The 20542-nt window shown below is 54.5% G+C and overlaps 1 protein-coding gene across 1 annotated transcript; it reads left to right on the top strand.

Annotated features, from left to right (window-relative positions):
- Positions 1-4669: 4669 nt before the first annotated feature.
- Positions 4670-20118, top strand: LOC133361530 (oocyte zinc finger protein XlCOF6-like). The gene is made up of 3 exons (XM_061580457.1): positions 4670-4717; positions 14218-14408; positions 19087-20118. The coding sequence occupies exon 3, from the start codon at positions 19111-19113 to the stop codon at positions 19981-19983; it is 873 nt and encodes a 290-aa protein (XP_061436441.1). The 5' UTR covers positions 4670-4717; positions 14218-14408; positions 19087-19110; the 3' UTR covers positions 19984-20118.
- Positions 20119-20542: the final 424 nt, after the last annotated feature.

Here is a 20542-nt window from a genome sequence, read left to right as displayed (position 1 = left end):
AAGTCAGCCACAAACCGTCGGTAGTACGACGCGAACCCAATGAAACTCCTGACCTCTCCCACCGAGGTGGGAGTCGGCCAGGAGCTGACGCATTCCGTTTTGGCGGGATCAGTGGATATCCCCGAGCGTCCAACAATATGACCCAAATACCGCACCGATTCGCGGAGCAAATGGCACTTCTGCGGTTTAAATTTCAAATTGGCAGCCCGCATTTTGAGAAAAACAGCACGCAACCTCTGGAGGTGTTCATCGAATGATTTGCTAAAGACGATGACATCGTCCAAGTAAATTAAACACGAATCCCATTGCAAGCCCGCCAAGACCAGTTCCATTAACCGCTGAAAAGTTGCTGGCGCAGAATGTAAGCCCATCGGCAAGCGGTTAAATTGGAAGAGGCCTTGCGGTGTACGGAAAGCAGTCTTAGGTTGGGATTCGTTATCCAGAGGAAGCTGCCAGAATCCAGAAAGTAAATCCAGGGTGGAAAAGAATCGCGCCCCCGCCAAGGCATCGAGCGACTCATCCATTCGAGGAAGCGGGTACGTATCTGCCACAGAAATTTTGTTCAATCGCCGAAAGTCGACACAAAACCGCAGTGAGCTGTCGTGTTTTTTCACCAAAACGATCGGCGCGCCCCACGGGCTGTTGGAAGGGGAAATGATATCGGCGGCTAGCATGTCATCAACGGCCAATTTGACATGATCTTTTTCGGCGGGACTCAACCGAAAGGGATTTTGGCGGATTGGCGCGCTGTCACCCGTGTCAATATGGTGTCGCAGCAATTTAGTACAACCAATATCAAATTTGTGTTGACTAAAAACGTCGGCAAATTCTTTCAGGAGAACTCGCAGCTGCGCACGCTGCGAGTCGGACAGGTGCACTGATCCCGCGCAAAGCGCATCCAGCCATCCGTCATCACAGTCCGAATGCGGTCGCGATGGAGGATCGGTGCTTACCTGACCCACGAGTGGTTCCTCATAGGGTGCCGGCGTTGCGTGTGCAAGCACGGTCCCTTGAGGAACCACGGCCGTTCGCGATCCTACATTAAGGACTGCAATGAAGGGGTCCCCATCCCCTTTCACCATGGTCTGAGCCTCTAGCAAATCGGGTCCATTGACCCCGGCCCGAGATGGTCCCAACAAGACCCCCCGATCCGCAACCCCCTCAGCAAACGGCCCACGCAACCTAAGAGGGACGAGCATCTGAGCCCCCGGGGGTACGCGCACAGTTTTTGCCACGAGCGCCTGCACGGTCGCAAACGCCCGACGCTCAGTGGTGGGGGAAGACAAAAACGTTACACATTGGCCCGACGGGAGCTCGATGCACCCCTGGTCGATCGAGATACGAATGGGCATTTTGGCCAAGAAATCCGTCCCCAACAGGCACGGAACCGCCAGTGAGGAGGAAACCAAAACAGGCCCGGATAATTTAATGTCTCCAATGCAAATTTTGGCGCGGATTTGCCCAATGATGCCCAGCGAGCCCCCGTTAGCAGCATAGCATGGCACGTCAATGGGGAGCAAGGGACGACCTTGAACGGGAAGGATGTTATAAATCAAATCAGATATAATGGTCGCCGATGCCCCTGTGTCAATTAAAATCCGCACCTCTACCCCATCAATATGACCGACTATGACCGACGATCCCGCCGACGCTGCAACGACACGATGGGCGAGCTCCGACCACTGACCCGGTTGGAGCGCTCGCCGCATTTCAGAACAATCCGACGCAACGACCGTCGATTTGCGAGCCCTGTTCATTTCAGCGCGTGAGTGTGTGTCGGATGTGTGCATGGGCCAAACGTGTGAGGTGCCACGACTCGCCGTATTTCTCTGCTGGAGCTTGGGTGGAGACGGCGTGGCGTCCTGACGAGGTGTCGCCCCGCGCTGACGGGGAGCCCGGCATCCTGAAGCAACGTGGCCTTGAAGGCCACAGTTGTAGCAGCGTGTGAGCGCCCCAGATGGCCTGGGCTGCTCCTGGCGGCTCGGTCCATTCCGAGCCTGTGGTCCCGCCGATCTCCATTCCCCCCGCTGCTCCACCCCGCAGACCTCCTCCGATGGGAGGGTGGTAGCCACCATGGCATGGCCGGCCACCCCCTTGGTGGCCTTGCGACGCAGGGACCGCAAGCCCCCGTGGATATGGCGCGCGACCAGCAAGGAAGACATCTCTGTGTCGTCTTGAGCCAAGACGGCGACGTCCAGCTCGTCCGCGAGGAGCAACAGCTTTTCAGCCACCATAGCGTCCACTCCCTCCTCGTCCATCCGCGGAAAAGCTGCCTTCGCCAGGGACAGGAGAGCCGTCCGGAAGGCCAGGGGCGATTCGTTGGCGCCCCGATGACGATCGTGGAACAGCTGCCTGCAGTCCGAAGGCGGGCCGTAGACAGCTGACAGCAGCTGCAGCGCCAAGTGCAGCGTGGCGCGCTTTTCCTTAGGCGCCGAGGTAAGGGTAGGCAGGGCGTCGTTGTCCAGCATCGCCGGCAGCGTGCGTAGTGCTTCGGCGTCCGTCCAGTTGGCCATCTCCTGATGAGCGATGAACCGTCTCTTGAAGCCGCCCCAGTCCCCGTCTGCGCCCACGAATTCTTTGAGAGGCGGCAGTCGCTGCTGTAACGCGACGTCCGTGGCTGCGGATCGCGCTCCGTTGTTCCCAGCAGACGTTACAGTGTGGGCGGGCTGTGAGCATGGCATCGCCGGTCGCTCCGTTGTTGACGCGCTGGCCGGTGTTGATGATGTCACGGCTTGGGCTTGGCCCTCAGCAGTCACCTGACGTGGGCCGGCCCCGCCCTCTGCTCCCACTGTAGTGAAGGCGGGAAATTTAACCGCGAGCCGCGTCGGGGTGGCGGGAAACGGCGCCGCGCGTCGGCTGCCGTCGTCGTCCCGCGCAGCCCCTCCAGCCCCCAGCCGCGTGATCTCCTCCAACGTGGCGGCCGCAGCGTAGAGCAACTTCGCCAGGCGGGAGTGAGCCAGCCGAAGTCCCTCGGCCGACGCATCCCTCCCTTCCTGTCGTAGCGGCGCGGGTGTACTCGGCCCCGGCTGCTCCGATCCGACCTCGGCCATCTCTGGTGCCGGTTCGGCCGAGGTGTCCTCCATCTCTGACTCCCTGGTACGTGTCGTCCCTCGTGTGTCCATCGTTGAACGTTCACTTCTGACCCCAGATGTAGTAAGTATTCAGGAGGCTTGACGACGTGGTTGGAGGCACACTTATTTATTAATACCAACTTGTGTACAGTAACGGGAATACACAGCACTTGAAGGGGTATCGTGCCCTTCACTCGTCTAACAGGGAGACACAACGTCTAACCCCGCTAACCTACGCCCGAGTCCTCCACTACGGAGCTAGGGGAGGCTACCTATCCCAGCCCTGGTCAAGCTGGGATCCCGGCACCCTGAGTCTCCAGACCGGCTCTGATAAGAACGTCAATCTGGGCTCTCGGGGCCACGCCACCAGCTTGCCCTGGTCGGCCCTGACAAGGACAGCGAGCCAGGGGAGCTCCGGGGCCTATTCTAGCTGGTCTTCACTCTTCGCTGGTTAAAGCTAATACTCGACCTCGAGCCCTCCGGCTCACCACCTTTTATAGCACTCGGCCCCCGGGAGGGGCCCATGGGGGATGCAGGTGCGGACGTCGGTGTGAGCACCTCCTCTGTGTACGGCCCAAACCACGCCCCTTGTGTTTGTTAGCCATCCGTGCCCATACACAATTACACCTCTACACCTCTACAAGTATCTCCGGAACCCATTACACATGCAGTGTAGACGTATTGTGTACACACAATGTATATACAGCGTACAAACAGTCTGCACATACACTGTATACACAAACACACTAACAAAAACAACGACTGCCATTCGCCAATACGTGGTGGTGACGTCACCATGGCGCTTGTGCCAGGCTATGTGCATGTTAAGGCCAGGTGAAGTGTCGAACTCCCGCCAGCAGGAGGTCACAGGGCAGACTCAGGTGCCATGGTTCAACTGAGATGACTGGCCGATGCACCACCTGTGCCCCCTACTGTGCCAACAGTGTACACACACACACACGGTGTGTGTGTGTACACTGTGCATTGAGATGATTTAGAAAATCATTAAGTGCATCTTTACCATGTGGCCAGACAACCAAAGTGTCATCAACATATCTAAACCAAAAGGATGGTTTTAATGTACTCGAAGCAAGTGCTCTTGTTTCTAAGTTCTCCATGTACAGATTGGCTATAAATAACGCGATCTGACACAAAAACCTATATTATGAATAATATTGATCGCGGAAGCCTGCTACGTGTTAAATTAAGTAGAACGTGTTGTCTATTGATATTTAAGTTCCGCATTTTGATGTGACGTCACATTTATCACCCCCCTCCCCCATCGTCACATATCGTCACAAATGTCTGACCGTCCCCTCCCCAGTTGCGTGACGTCATTTATGGACGTCCCCACACACTGTTTACACAGTTTGTACACACACACACTGTATACACAGTTTGTACACACAGTGTTCACGTTGTTGAGCTCACGCACACAAAGGGTCAATGTTCAATAGAGGGATCAATGGAATAGGAATCTTAATGAACTTAAACTCGAACGCCGCTCTCTGACGTCACCACTGCATTACCTCATCAGCGTGAGGGGGAGGTGAACCCCGCTAGTGACGTCATGTCACCTGCTGCCGCGTGACGTCACGAGACACCAGGAAGCAGCCGATCCGCGCGCGCGCTCACTGAGATCCGAGGTGAGAAGTTCACATCGTGGTTGTTGATGTTGTTGTTGTCGTGGTGGTTGTTGTTGTTTACTCAGGTAGAGCCTCGCTCCTCTCGGAGGGATATCAATTGAGTAGCAGCGAGTATGGAATCGATGTCCAGGTTGGAACATTACAACGCGGGGTCTAGCCATGCGGGGCCTTGCCTCCTGCCCTCGCCTGATTGCATTTGCTTTAATTCTCTGTTTAAGTTAAATTTGTCTTCATCTGGCTCACTACTCTGAAACTTTGTTTCTTTTAAGTATTTCGTTTTTTTATTATCCTACCAGGCCAAGCCCACTTGAGCTGCTATACCGCTCTTGTTTTCAGAAGCGACCTGCCCACAACAAAGTGGCTTAACAACGTGTGGAAATGTCTGTCGGTCAAATACTGTAAACGCGTGGTGATGTTGACTCTAAATGTGGAGGGAAAACCCTGAGGATCCGGAGGAAAATCCACGCGACCACGGGGAGAGAGACGCGCAAACTCCAAACATACAGGAGGGGTCGGGATCGAACCCACCACCTCCTGTATTCCGAGAGAGGCAGTTAACATCTCCCAGCCACCATGGTGCACACTCGAGTACATGACCACAATGAGTCTCAGCACTCTAATTCAGGAGCGTTCTGCCGGGTTGGTTTTGCTGATGCACCCTTTAGACCGATGAACAACTATTTTTATATTACCAACCAAGGCTCACAGAGCTGTTAGATCTTTTGTCAGAAGCCACCTGGCCATAGATGATAGCTCAACGAAATGGCTTTTCAAGTGGAAGATTGTAGCAGCCAAATAATCTAAATGCATGTTACTAAATGTGGGGGGGAAAATCGAAGGACCCGGAGAAAAAATAATCCGAGTGAGCGAGTGTACTTGTGGGGGCCGTCGGCCCCCGGGGTCCCTCCCGCCTGCATCCCCTATTCGTTTACGTTACCCCACCTCCCTATTACCCGCTACGGTTTCGCCGGCATTCGAACGCGACGCCCCTACGGTTACAGCCTCGCGCCGCGCTCCCACGCTGCGAGCATACGTGCGCACATCATCGTCGATCAAACGCCGTGCTCGCAGTATAGCCCTGTGCGGCACGTTCCCAATGCGCATCCGTATTATACACGTAGTGAACGTGCGCGCACACACGCATACAGCTCCACACGCGATACCCACTCTTGCGCCGCTCTGCGCAGCGCTCGCCGCCTGCTGGCCGCTCACGTTATGAGCGCGCACCTGGGGGACGCCGATTACGCACGCACGCCCACACACACGCCGCTCCGCGCACTCCAACTCAACTCACGTTATACTCGCGCACCTGTATCACACACGGAGTGAACACACGCGACACCCACTCTCGCACCGCTCTGCGCAGCGCTCCCCCGAGGCGAGCCGCAGCACCACAGAATCACTGCGTACCCACGCGCTCACACTGCACGACAAGATCACGCGAGACCACGCTTCGCTATTAATGATTTATTATATGCCACCTGCGAATTGATGTTGAATCAGTGAGTCGACGAGGCTGGCCCATTCCACTAAACCTGTACCTATTCCCTATTTATCGGCTTACGATACCCTACTTCACCTCCCCACTCACTGTTTGGTGCCCGCGGAGGTTCGCTGCTCTCTGCGCTAACAGCGTACCTCGATGCGTCGCACGGACGTCCGGGTCGCTGGCTGGAACTCCTGCTGGTCCGCTGGCCTGGAGAGAAGAGACCGATTTCCCCTCTGCGCTCCTCTATTTATCCTCCCTACCTCCAAAGGGGATGCTGCGCTGAACAATGGGCTCGTGCACCCCAAGCCCGCGCACGGCAGTCCCCAGGCGCTGTTGATATGCTAATCAGTGAGCGACGTTGGCGGCGTACATCCTAATTACTCCCTTACCCTTCCTAACAATGGGGCCTGCGCGCTCAAGCGCAATTATCCCAACCCCCCATGACTATGCGCAACAGCCCCTGTGACCCCGCTATTCATGCTGTCTCGTGCCTCCCCTGCTTGCCCCGTCGACTCGTGGGGGTGTGTGTGGGGGGAAATGCGCCTCAACCGCGGTGGCCGAATGCCCCACGCCGCGACCACACCATATTAAGGCCGGCAGCAGCGCCGCGGTACCACGTAGCACGGGGGAGGTCATCCAATTCCCTGATCGCCGGAAACCGTGAGAATTAATCCCGATAAGGGTCTCTCGGATAAAAACCGGTCGATCAGGTAACCTTCCCTTCCAGCTCTATGGGGGGGGGGGGGGGATGCGTGTGGGTGTGTGCTTATGTGGGGCGGGTGATGGGGGGCAGTGCGGTGGGGGAAGCCGGGCGGCTCCCTGGCTCGGCAGAGCGGCCCCGTCGCTGTGGCACCACATAGCCCCCCGGGGTGCCAGTCCCCGTCCCGGGTTGACTTGAGCACCTCGCCTGGGTTGCCCCCACGAGGTATCGCCGCGGGGTCCGTGGGATTCGCCCGGCCCTTGTGGCTGGCCTCGGGGGTGGCGGCTCCGTCTCCTGGGGCTCCGGCGGTGGTCTCCTCCTCCATTCCAACGGCTCCCCTCGGCCTCTGGCACCTGCGGGCTGGGGAACAAACTCAGAAGCGGTGGGGTTTAAGGGTCGCCGTCCTCGTCGCCCCCGGCCCCGCCCGGGGCCCCTCGGAGCCCTGGGCTCCGTGGGGCCCATATACTGCGCGAGGCCCCCGGGCACGGGGGATGCGGGTACTCCTGGGTTTCGGGGTACTTGGACGGCGGGGCTCCCCCCCTCGGGGGCTGCTCGCCACGGCTTCAGTCGGCGGATGTTGACCACCATCTCCCGGCCCCTCTCTCCTCCCTGAATCAGCACCGTCCATGGTGAGATCTGCCGTCTCACAATCCAGGGTCCTCGCCAGTAGGTGGTCAGCTTCCCCACCTGTCCGGCACCGACGCGGGGAGTGTACAGCCACACCTCGGAGCCCGCAGTATAGAAGGGGGGCTCCATACGGGGTCGGGCGCCCTGCTCTTGCCGCTGGTGCGCGGCCTCTCCGTGCGGGCAGGCTCGGCCCCTGGCCCCTCGCAGGGTCTCCAGCAAGTGCTCCACGGGGTGGCTCCCTTCCTCCCGTTGCGGCGGAGGAACACCGAACAGCAGATCTGCGGGCAGGCGAGACTCGCGACCAAACATCATTAGGAACGGGGTCTGTCCTGTAGAGGTGTGAACGGCGGTGGTGTAGGCGAACAGGGCATAGGGAAGGTGTTCGTCCCAGTCCTGTTGATTCGCGGCCGCCATGCGTTTAAGCTTCCCGGCCAGAGTCTGGTTCATCCTCTCTACCATCCCGTTCGCCTGGGGGTGATACGCCGTGGTTCGGTCCTTCTGGATCCCGAACTCTCGGCACAGCGCCTGAAATAATTCGGCCTCGAATTCACTACCCTGGTCGGTAATGACTCGTTCGGGGATCCCGCACTTAAGTACATAGTTTTCCACGAAGGCCCGGGCCACTACAAGGGCTGTTTTATCTGGGATAGCCACCGCCACGGGGTAGCGGGTGAAGTATTCCACCGCTACGAGAATATATCGGTTGCCCCGGTGGGATCGTGGAAAGGGCCCCTGCAGGTCGATTCCGACCAACTGATTCGTCCGACTGACTCGGAACGGCCTCAGGGGTACCTGGTACCTCGCCGGCTTTTGCCCACACTGCTGACAGGCCCGGCAGCCCTGCACCCAGGCGGCCACATCTTGTGCCAATTTGGGCCAGAGATACTGGCGACGCAGGGTCTCCCGGGTGCGCCGTTCCCCATCATGGCCCCCGAGTGGGTGGTCATGCACCAGCCGTAGCAGCTGGGGTCGCACCTGGGCAGGAACACAGATGCCCCCCGGCTGGCCGGCCTCGGTTAACTCCCGTACCACTCCGTTCCGCACACACAACCGGGCATACAAACCGCTCCAGGGTCCTGGTAGGGCGCTCTTTTCCTCCCGCAGTGCCGCCTCCACTGCCGCCAGATCCGGATCTCGCTGCTGGGTCTGTCTCAGCTGCTCGTCGTTTAGGCCCGGGAAGGCGCAGCCGACGTCCTCCTGGATCCGTCCGATCGGGTCCCGAGCCGCGGGTCCCGCGCTTGCCGGGCGGTCGACGGGATCCTCAGTGCCACCTGTGAGGGTTTCTGTGGCGCACACTGCACTCTCCCTCGCTGGGGGGGGGTCAGTGGCCGCGGCCTCTCGGGGGTCCGTTGCCTGCCGGCAGCGCCCCCCCGTGAAACACGGGCAGGCCTCCTCCGCCCTCGTCTCGGCGTACACCGTGGGTCGCCTCGATAAGGCGTCCGCGTTTGCATGCGTCCGGCCAGCCCGATACTCGATTTGCAGGTTGTACTCCTGCAACTGCGCCAACCACCGGGCCATCTGCCCCCGCGGCTCCTTGAATGTAAGAAGAAACTGCAGAGCATAATGGTCAGTGCGTACGCGACATCTCCTGCCGTACAAATACGGTCGGAACTGTTTGCATGCGAAAATCACGGCGTACAACTCTTGGCGGGTCACGCAATAGTTCAGCTCGGCCCCACTCAAGGTCCGGCTGGCGTACGCGATGACTCGTTCCGCCCCATCCTGTACCTGTGACAACACCGCGCCCAGCCCGCTGCTGCAGGCGTCGGTGTCCAAAATAAAATCGGTGGTAAAATCGGGGAAAGCGAGGGTGGGGGCGTGGGTGAGGTGGTCTTTGAGAGTGGTGAAGGCCGTCTGGCAGGCCCCCGTCCACTGGTAGGGGTGCTTAGGGGAGGTGAGTTGGGTGAGGGGGCGTGCAATCTCGCTGAATCCCTTTACAAATCGACGATAATAGGTGGCGAGCCCCAAAAATGATCTGATCTCCGTCAGATTCCTTGGCCGTGGCCACTCCACTACGGCGCGTACCTTCTCCGGATCGGTGCGCACGCCTGCCTCGCTGACGCGATGCCCGAGGTACCCCACCTCGCGTTGTGCGATGTAACACTTACGTGGCTTGAGCTTGAGATGAGCCGCTCGCAGCCGCTGGAACACCTCTCGAAGCCTGGACCAATGCTCAGACAAAGATCTACTGAACACTATCACATCGTCCAAGTAAATCAGGCACTGTTCCCACTGCAAGCCCCGCATCACCAACTCCATCAACCGCTGGAACGTCGCGGGCGCGTTAGTGAGTCTGAACGGCAACACTCGAAACTCAAACAGGCCCATCGGGGTGGTGAATGCTGTTTTTGGCCGATCCTCCTCCGTCATCTCCACCTGCCAGTATCCGGACGCCAGATCGAGGGTGGAAAAATACCGCGCTCCTGCGAGACTGTCGAAGGTGTCGTCGATGCGGGGTATGGGGAAGGCATCGCCGAGCGTGACTGCATTTAGTTTACGGTAATCGACGCAGAACCGGGTTGACCCATCCTTTTTCGTTACTAGTACCACCGGGGCTGACCAGGGGCTCGCCGAGGGCTGAATTATGTTATCGCGAAGCATGTCCCCAACTGCCTCTTTGATTTGGTCGCGTTCGGGTGCGCCCACTCGGTACGCAGGGAGTTTGATGGGTCGGGCTGCACCGGTGTCAATTTGGTGCTTAACAAGATCGGTCCGACCCACGTCCGAGTCGTGTTCACTGAATACGTCGGCATACTCCCGCAGTAACTCGCGCAGCCGATCGGCCCCTCCCTTAGGTAAATCCGCCCATGGTACATGTAACGCGTCGAGCAGGGGAACGACCTCGGCTCGGGGAGTCGGGCCGACTCGCCAGGCCAGGTCCTGGTCACCCTCCGAACGACCGGGGTCCTCAGCCCAGAGTGCGAACACCGATTCGTCAGAGTGGCGTGCGTGCAGGGGGTGTACAGTGGCGATCGGTGTGCGCCGTCGCAGTATCGCTGGGGTATTGTGCGGGTTAAACATCCGCATAAACAATCGGTCCCCATCTGCGTTTACCAACGTGGCGGATCCCACGACCCCATATCGTTTTGCCAACTCCGGGTGAGGAGTTAGCATTACCTCCCCTGATGGTCGGAGCGCGGGGTCGGTGGGGGATGTTGCCACCGGCACCAGCATCTCGGTGAGCGGTCCGATGGTGACTGCCGTCGCCAGGATAGCGGCCACAGGTGCGAAGCGGGGGCGCGTCGGTTCTCGTCCCAGGAACGGTATCCGCTCGCCGTTGCTCTCCACGGTGGCGCATCGCTGGCGGGGTTGCACGTTGAGTCCCAGCCGTTCTAAGAGGTCGGTACCTGCGATACACTCGTGACACAACGCACTCGACACGTAGAACTCCTGGGTGCACACCTGGCTGCCTATGCGGACTTCTAAGGTGGCTCTCCCCAGCAGCCCCATTCCGGCTCCGCTCGCCGTGTGCAGCGCGCGGTCCGGTGCCTGCAGGTGACGCACGTCGACCCCGATCGCGCTGCAGTGCGCTGCGCTCACGAGCGAGGCCACCGCCCCCGTGTCCAGCAGGATTCGGGTACGCACTCCGTTTACCTCCCCTTCCACCAGCGACGTGGCCCCCGTGATCCCCGCCACCAGCTCCCGCAGCCAGTCGCCAGGAGTCACCGTTTCTGTGGGCGTTGTTGCTGGAACCTGTGTGGAGATCACTCGCTCGCCATTATTCTCACAGCTTGTTTGTGTCGGGGCTACGTCGATTTCGCCCCCCGGTGGTCCCCTCTCTAGGGGGGCCTTAGTGTTTGACCTTAGCTCTTGTCTAGCTCGGGCGACCTGAGGACAGTCCCTCACCAGATGCCCTCGGCGATCGCACATATAACATGCCCGGGGAGGGGTGGCGGCTCCGTAATGGGCTCTCTGCCCACTCCCTCCTCCCCCAGTGCGCTGCTGCTCATACTCTGCTTCTAGTCGCGCTATCCTTCCAGTTAGCCCTCCTACCGTGGAGTCTAGTTCCCCCATCTCGGATCGGATGGTCTCAACGGAGGATTGCAGTTGGGTCATATTTTTATTTGCTTCCTCGCGTACCTGGGTTACCCTTTCACCTACTTGGGTTATCATATCTCCCATACCGGCCTGTAACCCGGCTACCCACCCCGGGGTCGTCTCGCTGGGTCTCTGTGGCTCTCTTTCCCGGCCCCTTACCGTCCTCGCGAGCTCCTGTTCCTCCTCCTCGTCTTCCGAGAGCAGGCTCGCAATGGTGCGCTCTCGTCCCAGCCCCCGGAGCTGCGCGCGTTCGCTGTGAATTCTTTCACACTTACGTGCGCGCTCGACAAGGGTGTTAAAGGGAAGACGTGGGCAGCTCACGTCTGGCTGCCACCACGCCGTGCGAGACAGGTACCGCTGGATTTTCTCGGCGGCCAGTTCCTCAATAACATCAGTTGCGTACCCCGGGCGTGCGATCTTTGTTAACTCGCGCACATCCTCGGCGTAATCACGTAGATCTTCGCCAGGTTGGCGACGGCGCGCCTCTAAGGCCGATTTTGCTTCCTCCTCGTCACGCGTGCCAAAACGCTGATCGAGTCGGCGCATCAGCTCCTCTAGCTGTGTCTGTGCGCTCGCGGGTAACGCTTCTACAAAATCGGCTGCCCGCCCATCAAGATTCATATTAAGTTGACGTACTGCCTGCGCGTCCGTCCATCCATTAATTTCCTTGGCCCCTAAGAGATTGCGGGCGAATGCCTTCCACGAAGGGGCCCCCCGGCCGGTAAATATTAGTCTTATTTTAGCGTGAGGTAACGCGGGGGTCCGTACCGCTTCCGACACCAATTTGTGGGGGCCGTCGGCCCCCGGGGTCCCTCCCGCCTGCATCCCCTATTCGTTTACGTTACCCCACCTCCCTATTACCCGCTACGGTTTCGCCGGCATTCGAACTCGACGCCCCTACGGTTACAGCCTCGCGCCGCGCTCCCACGCTGCGAGCATACGTGCGCACATCATCGTCGATCAAACGCCGTGCTCGCAGTATAGCCCTGTGCGGCACGTTCCCAATGCGCATCCGTATTATACACGTAGTGAACGTGCGCGCACACACGCATACAGCTCCACACGCGATACCCACTCTTGCGCCGCTCTGCGCAGCGCTCGCCGCCTGCTGGCCGCTCACGTTATGAGCGCGCACCTGGGGGACGCCGATTACGCACGCACGCCCACACACACGCCGCTCCGCGCACTCCAACTCAACTCACGTTATACTCGCGCACCTGTATCACACACGGAGTGAACACACGCGACACCCACTCTCGCACCGCTCTGCGCAGCGCTCCCCCGAGGCGAGCCGCAGCACCACAGAATCACTGCGTACCCACGCGCTCACACTGCACGACAAGATCACGCGAGACCACGCTTCGCTATTAATGATTTATTATATGCCACCTGCGAATTGATGTTGAATCAGTGAGTCGACGAGGCTGGCCCATTCCACTAAACCTGTACCTATTCCCTATTTATCGGCTTACGATACCCTACTTCACCTCCCCACTCACTGTTTGGTGCCCGCGGAGGTTCGCTGCTCTCTGCGCTAACAGCGTACCTCGATGCGTCGCACGGACGTCCGGGTCGCTGGCTGGAACTCCTGCTGGTCCGCTGGCCTGGAGAGAAGAGACCGATTTCCCCTCTGCGCTCCTCTATTTATCCTCCCTACCTCCAAAGGGGATGCTGCGCTGAACAATGGGCTCGTGCACCCCAAGCCCGCGCACGGCAGTCCCCAGGCGCTGTTGATATGCTAATCAGTGAGCGACGTTGGCGGCGTACATCCTAATTACTCCCTTACCCTTCCTAACAATGGGGCCTGCGCGCTCAAGCGCAATTATCCCAACCCCCCATGACTATGCGCAACAGCCCCTGTGACCCCGCTATTCATGCTGTCTCGTGCCTCCCCTGCTTGCCCCGTCGACTCGTGGGGGTGTGTGTGGGGGGAAATGCGCCTCAACCGCGGTGGCCGAATGCCCCACGCCGCGACCACACCATATTAAGGCCGGCAGCAGCGCCGCGGTACCACGTAGCACGGGGGAGGTCATCCAATTCCCTGATCGCCGGAAACCGTGAGAATTAATCCCGATAAGGGTCTCTCGGATAAAAACCGGTCGATCAGGTAACCTTCCCTTCCAGCTCTATGGGGGGGGGGGGGATGCGTGTGGGTGTGTGCTTATGTGGGGCGGGTGATGGGGGGCAGTGCGGTGGGGGAAGCCGGGCGGCTCCCTGGCTCGGCAGAGCGGCCCCGTCGCTGTGGCACCACATACTCATTTGTGTGAGTGTACTCCGTGAGCGTACTCTGCGTGCGTGAGTTCGATTCCAACCCTGACGCATTTATAATTGCAGTTTACATTTTTATTTTTTCTCTCTCTCCCTGTAGTGGCATTGATTTTTCTCCACATTTAGAAACATGCATTTTGAGAATTTTGCTGCAATACATTTCCATATTTTAACCCACTAAGTTGAGCTATCATTTGTGTCCAGGTCGATTCTGAAAAAGAGCTATGCAGCTCAGATGGCCTCACCTGGTAAAATAAAAATAGTGTACTGTGTTTGAGGGTTTTCCAATTTAATTTCTTATTTAGCAGTTAAAGATTATGTTTCAGGAGGGTCCTGCATTGGACTGTTTAACCACCTCCAAATATATTTTGAGTTTAGGTTTGGGAGAAAAACGGAAAACCCATTGGAACACCAATGCCGACGGTGACGGCCGACGCCAGGATAGCGGCCACGGGCTCGAAGCGGGGGCAACCCGGCTCTTGTCCCAAGAAAGGAATCTGCTCCCCGCTGCCCTCCACGGTGGCGCATCGCCGGCGGGGCTGCACGCTGAGCCCCAACTTTTCCAGGAGGTCGGTACCAGCAATACACTCGTGGCATAACACGCTCGACACGTATAACTCCTGGTTACTCACCTGGTGTCCGAGGCGACCCTTAAGGGTGACCCTCCCCAGCAGTCTCATCCCACTTCCACTTGCAGTGTGCAGCGCACGATCCGGGGCCTGTCGGCGGCCCACTTCAACCCCGACCACGCTGCAATGTGTTGCACTCACGAGTGACATTACCGCCCCACGTGTCCAGCAGAATCCGGGTTTGCCGCCTGTTCACCTGCCCTTCCACGAGCGACGTGGCCCCCATTATTCCTGCCACCAGCTCCCGCAGCCAGTCACCCGCAGTCGCCACATTCTGGGATGTTGTTGTCAATATCTGCGTGGGGGTCATTCGTCACCATTATCATGACAGTTTATTTGTGTTGGGACCACGTGGATTGCACCTCTCTGTGGTCCCCTCTTTAGGGAGGCCTTGGTGTTTAACCCTGGTGCTTCTCTCGCGCGGCGATCTGGGGACTGTCTCTCACGAGATGCCCCCATTGGTCGCATAGATAGCACGCACGGGGAAGGGCGGTGGCTCCATAAGAGGCCCCTTTCCCACTCCCCCTTACCCTCCCAGTGCGCATTTGTTCGAGTTCTGCCTCTTATTGAGATACTCGCCTGGTTAGCCCCCCGACCATGGAGCGCAGCCCTCCCACCTCGGACTGGACTATCTCCGCTGTGGACTACAGCTTGGTCACATTCAGGTGTACTTGGGTTACCTCCTCACGTACTTGGGTTGCATGGCCTGTGGTCTCCTATGCCGGTCTGTATCCCTGCCACCCATCCTGGGGTTGTCTCACGGGGTCCTGGAGGCTCCCTCGTCCCCCCCCCCCCCTCTCACCGTTCTCGCGAGCTTCTCCTCTGGAAGAAGACTTGCAATGGTGTGCTCCTGTTCCAGCCGTCAGAAATGCGCACGCTCGCGAGCAAATCTCTCACACACGTGCGCGTGCTCGGCAAGGGTGTTAGATGGGGGATATGGGCAGTTCGCATCTGGCTGCCACCACGTTGTGCTTGTCAGATACTGCTGAACTTTCTCGGCGGCGAGGTCATCGATGATCTCGGCAGTGTATCCCAGGCGTACGCTCTGTGTTAGCAAGCGTGATTTATTTTAGTATCCGCTCACTGAGATCTGAAGTGAGAAGTTCACATCGTGGTTATTGTTGTCGTGGTGGTAGTTGTTGTTTACCCAGGTAGAGCCTCGCTCCTTCTCTGTCTTGTAGGGAGGCCGCTTTGGATTGCACCACTCTTCGATTTCACATTAACATGCTAATTTATTACATTAACATCACTAGCCCCGGCCACTTCCTTATGACCCTTGGGCTACACCCATTTCAAACCTTTTACAACAGTCTGCCTCAGCAGCAGACCATGCATTTTCTAGCAGAGTGTTTTTGTTTGCTTTCTGACCACAAGTATTGTGGTTAATGCACACATGATTCCTTATTTGGAATACAGTACAGTACTTATTTCAATTGTGATGTTTATTTTAGTTGCCGTTAACCTACCCCCATTATTTAGGTAATGCTTAAGTATAATGATGTATTTTGAGAAGCTCACAATGGCCCTATACAAAATTGCATTTCATACAGTAACAATGATACGCTAATCGATGCCTGGTTATAGTCAAGGGATCGTCCCCTGCTGGTCAACCATGTTACGCATGTTGATGATCTGGTCATGGCTACTCAATGATATTGAGTTGGAGAATCGTGTTCTATACCTGGAGAATTCCATGACGAAATGGGGCCTTGCATATGTTCTACAAAAAGATCACCTCCCTGGGAAAATCTTGACTTAAAGCTTTCGTAACTGCAGGAATTCATATTCTTTGGGTCTTTCGGTTAAGTGACGTGACTTTACCGAAAGACCCAAAGAATACCTCCCTGGGAATTTAATGTCATACAACACTGCACCTGCTCAGCTCTCCATGAATAATCAGGACGTTCTACACGTGGTGGAGGAGCGCCTATACCAGGTTAATGTGTTCATGACCTTATTTGGCATCCAAAGTGTCACTTCAAATTAGTCTAGCAGCATTCTTTCATTAGGCTCTGTAACACTATGTGGAAGCTGCCTGGACTTTTTTACATACAAAGCTGTGAGTGTCCATCGCCAAGGTCTAGTCCATTGCAAAGGTCTCGTCAAAAAACAGGCAATAGTCTACATTATAGACTGCCAATACACTCACCGAGGTTAAGAACCAGGCTACAGTCTACATTATAGACTGCCAGTACGCTCACCCAGAGGCGTAGCTAGGGGGGGGCAGGGGGGTACATATGTCCCCGGGCGCCAAGGTAAAGGGGCGCCTAAATGAGGCTTACAACGTTACATTATCACTTATTGCGGCGGGCGCGGCAGCCTGAAACTACTGCGCAAATCTACACCTCAACCTAAAAGTTTATATATCCCGCCACACACAGCCTACATTGCATGTAATTACATTTTCTCAGGTCATAAGATTTGTGGATGTGGATTTTCAAACTAAAAAAGTAACTGTCAAAAAATCTTTTTTAGGTTATATCGAGATACATGAAAAAGATGCAGCAAGCCTAGAAAGAGTCATCGTCGAGATACTGAAATTTGACAACATACCTCTAGCCGACTGTCGGGCACAATGTTATCACAATGCTGCTGTGATGACTGGGCATATATCCGGCCTTCAACAACGAATATGTGACAAAAATCACAGAGCATTGTTTGTCAACTGTGACAACCACAGCTTAAACTTAGCAGGAGTACACTCAGCTAAACAGGATCCACTTGTCGTCACGTTTTTTGGAACAGTTGAAAGTATATATTTTTCTCTCGTTCAACAATTCATTGGGAAGAGTTAAAAAAAAGCTGTGCCCATCACAGTAAAGCGGGAGTCTGAAACACTCTGGAGTGCACGATCAGAAGCTGTTAAAGCTCTCTATGAAGGAATGGATGAACTAGTAGGGCTGCTAGACAAATTGTCGGAGGACGTAACTATGACGCCTGAAACCAGAAGTGATGCAGAACAGTTACAGGCATGCGTATTAAATTTTTACTTCATAGTTTTATTACATTTCTGGAATGTCATTCTTGGAAAAATGTATCGTGTTCAGAAGCGCTTACAGGGTCCTACTATGCATTTCAAGGAAGCAGCAACTGATCTTGAATCTTTGAAGCATGAATTTGTCCAGCTTCGTGATGATTTGAGCCAAGTTGCTGTAAAAAACGCCAAAACAAGATGCACAGCCTGGGGGATCGATGTGGACAGAAGAATTAGGTGACGTCGGAAGATGCCGGGAGAACTGGCACAGATGTCGATGCAATTCGTCGAAATTGCACAGATTTTGGAAATTTCTATGACACCGACATCAATGGCCACAAACTTTTCACAGAATTTGGAGATTGCAAAATGCTGCTCGGTAACCGGAATTAAGTTCTACCAGAAACTCCTTTGGATCTTCTTGGTTTTATTGTGTTTTATGGAGACGACATATTTGCGAATTTCACTACAAATTTTATTAACAGTAGCAGTTTCAATTGCAAGCTGTGAGCGGTCGTTCAGCAAATTGAAACTTATTTTGTCGTATTTGCGTGCTTCAATGGGACAAGATCATCTCAGCGATCTTGCTCTTCTTAGCGTTGAAAGAAAAACATTGGAAAAAACATATTTTGATTACGTGATTGACCAGTTTGCGACAGTGAAATCAAGAAAAAATTATTTTTTGTAGACTATGTCAACCAGTCTACGACAGTGACTGAGTGAGCCATGTAATATAATTTCTATGAATTTGCTTCTTTATATACAATGTTTCATTAAAATTGTTATTCCTTATTCGATGTAATAGGAAAATGTGATTAAACGGGGGGGGGGGGGCGCCAATTTTATAGTTCGTCCCTGGGCACAAAATATCCTAGCTACGCCTCTGCGCTCACCGAGGTTAAGAACCAGGCTACAGTCTACATTAGTCGTTTTTTTTTTCTTATATTCACTTTATTTGTGTTATTATTTTCTATCTACTTGACTTTTCCGAAATAACCAGAGAATATTAATTCCTGCAGTCACGAAAGTTTTAAGTCAAAATTTAACCACCTTTTTACCATGCAAGTGTATGAACATGTGAAGTTTGTATTTGCTGTCAAGTATATTGACTCGATTGAACATGGAGGTTAAATCATAAATATAGTTTATTTTAGTTTTGCTTTGGAAATTTTCATAAGAATGGAAACAGTCAGGAAATTAACACAGCACATATGCAGCTGAAGTTAAATCTGTTCATCCTCGCATTCAAGTTAATCTGAGCCTGGCTTCACACCTCTAAGTTGCAAATGAACAATAATTTATACATTTCTGCATAATACAAATAGTATTATTTTCAAAAGCCTTTGCTAGGTTAACAATTTTTTTCTTAAATATTCCTGTCGTAGCTAGACAACCGAAATTGTGTGCTTGGAGTTTTTGGTAAACATTAATTTTGAAGACACTAGGGTGTCCAGGCATATTTATGACCATTTGCCCTCGCATTGTGTGCCTTAACAGCCCGTGTGATGAATTGGGGAATCTCTTTCACTATATCATGAAAATATGAATATGTATAGATGTGTAAGTCATGTGTGACTGTATATATGCATTCCTCTGTGCCTCAATACTCACATAGATGGTGTGGACATGCTTTTCTGTTTGCAGCTGACGCTCTGCAGAATTGGCCTGATGGAGCAAAGGCACTCAGCGCAGTTCAGTACAAGAAGGAAACAATGCGACCAGCATGCAAACAGCACGGATCGTACTGGAAACTTGACACAGCACCAGAGAACACACACAGGAGAGAAACCATTAGAGTGCTGTGTGTGTGGGAACGCATTTTCAGATTCATCTACTCTTAAACAACACCACAGAACACACACAGGAGAGAAACCTTTTAAGTGCAGTGTGTGTGGGAAGGCGTTTGCAAAGTCATCAATTCTTAAATCACACCAGAGAACACACACAGGAGAGAAACCTTTCAAGTGCACTGTGTGTGAGAAGGCGTTTGCACGGTCATCCATTCTTAAATCACACCAGAGAACACACAAAGGAGAGAAACCTTTTAAGTGCACTGTGTGTGAGAAGGCGTTTGCACGGTCATGCATTCTTAAATCACACCAGAGAACACACACAGGAGAGAAACCTTTCAAGTGCACTGTGTGTGAGAAGGCGTTTGCACTGTCATGCATTCTTAAATCACACCAGAGAACACACACAGGAGATAAACCTTACAAGTGCACTGTGTGTGAGAAGGCGTTTGCATGGTCGTTCATTCTTAAATCACACCAGAGAACACACACAGGAGAGAAACCCTTCAAGTGCACTGTGTGTGAGAAGGCATTTTCATTGTCATCATATCTTCAGACCCACCAGAGAACACACACAGGAGATAAACCTTTCAAGTGCACTCTGTGTGGGAAGGCGTTTGCATTGTCATCAAATCTTAAGATCCACCAGAGAACACACACAGGAGAGAAACCTTTTAAGTGCACTCTGTGTGGGAAGGCGTTTGCAATGTCATCAAATCTTAAGACCCACCAGAGAACACACAGGAGATAAGCCCTTCAAGTGCAGTGTGTGTGGCAAGGCATTTTTTTATTCATCTACTCTTAAACAACACCAGAGAACACACACAGGAAAGAAACCTTTCAAGTGCACTGTGTGTGAGAAGGCGTTTGCACAGTCACCACATCTTCAAAGACACCAGAGAACACACACAGGAGATAAACATTTCAAGTGCATTGTGTGTGGGAAGGCGTTTGCACAGTCATCACATCTTCAAAGACACCAGCGAACACACACAGGAGATAACCCCTTCAAGTGCAGTGTGTGTGGGAAGGCATTTTTTTATTCATCTACTCTTAAACAACACCAGAGAACACACACAGGAGAGGAACCTTTTAAGTGCACTCTGTGTGGGAAGGCGTTTGCAATGTCATCAAATCTTAAGACCCACCAGAAAACACACACAGGAGAGAAACCTTTTAAGTGCACTCTGTGTGGGAAGGCGTTTGCAAAGTCATCCACTCTTCAGACCCACCAGAGAATACACACAGGAGAGAAGCTCTTCAAGTGCAGTGTTTGTGGGAAAGCGTTTGCACATTCATCAAATCTTAAA

This window comes from Lethenteron reissneri, unplaced genomic scaffold, assembly GCF_015708825.2.
Source record: "Lethenteron reissneri isolate LAM-NWPU_2019-01 unplaced genomic scaffold, ASM1570882v1 scaffold_113, whole genome shotgun sequence".
Taxonomy (NCBI): Eukaryota; Metazoa; Chordata; class Hyperoartia; order Petromyzontiformes; family Petromyzontidae; genus Lethenteron; species Lethenteron reissneri.
Note: the sequence above shows the minus strand (reverse complement) of the source record. Positions and strands in the feature narration are given on the sequence as shown.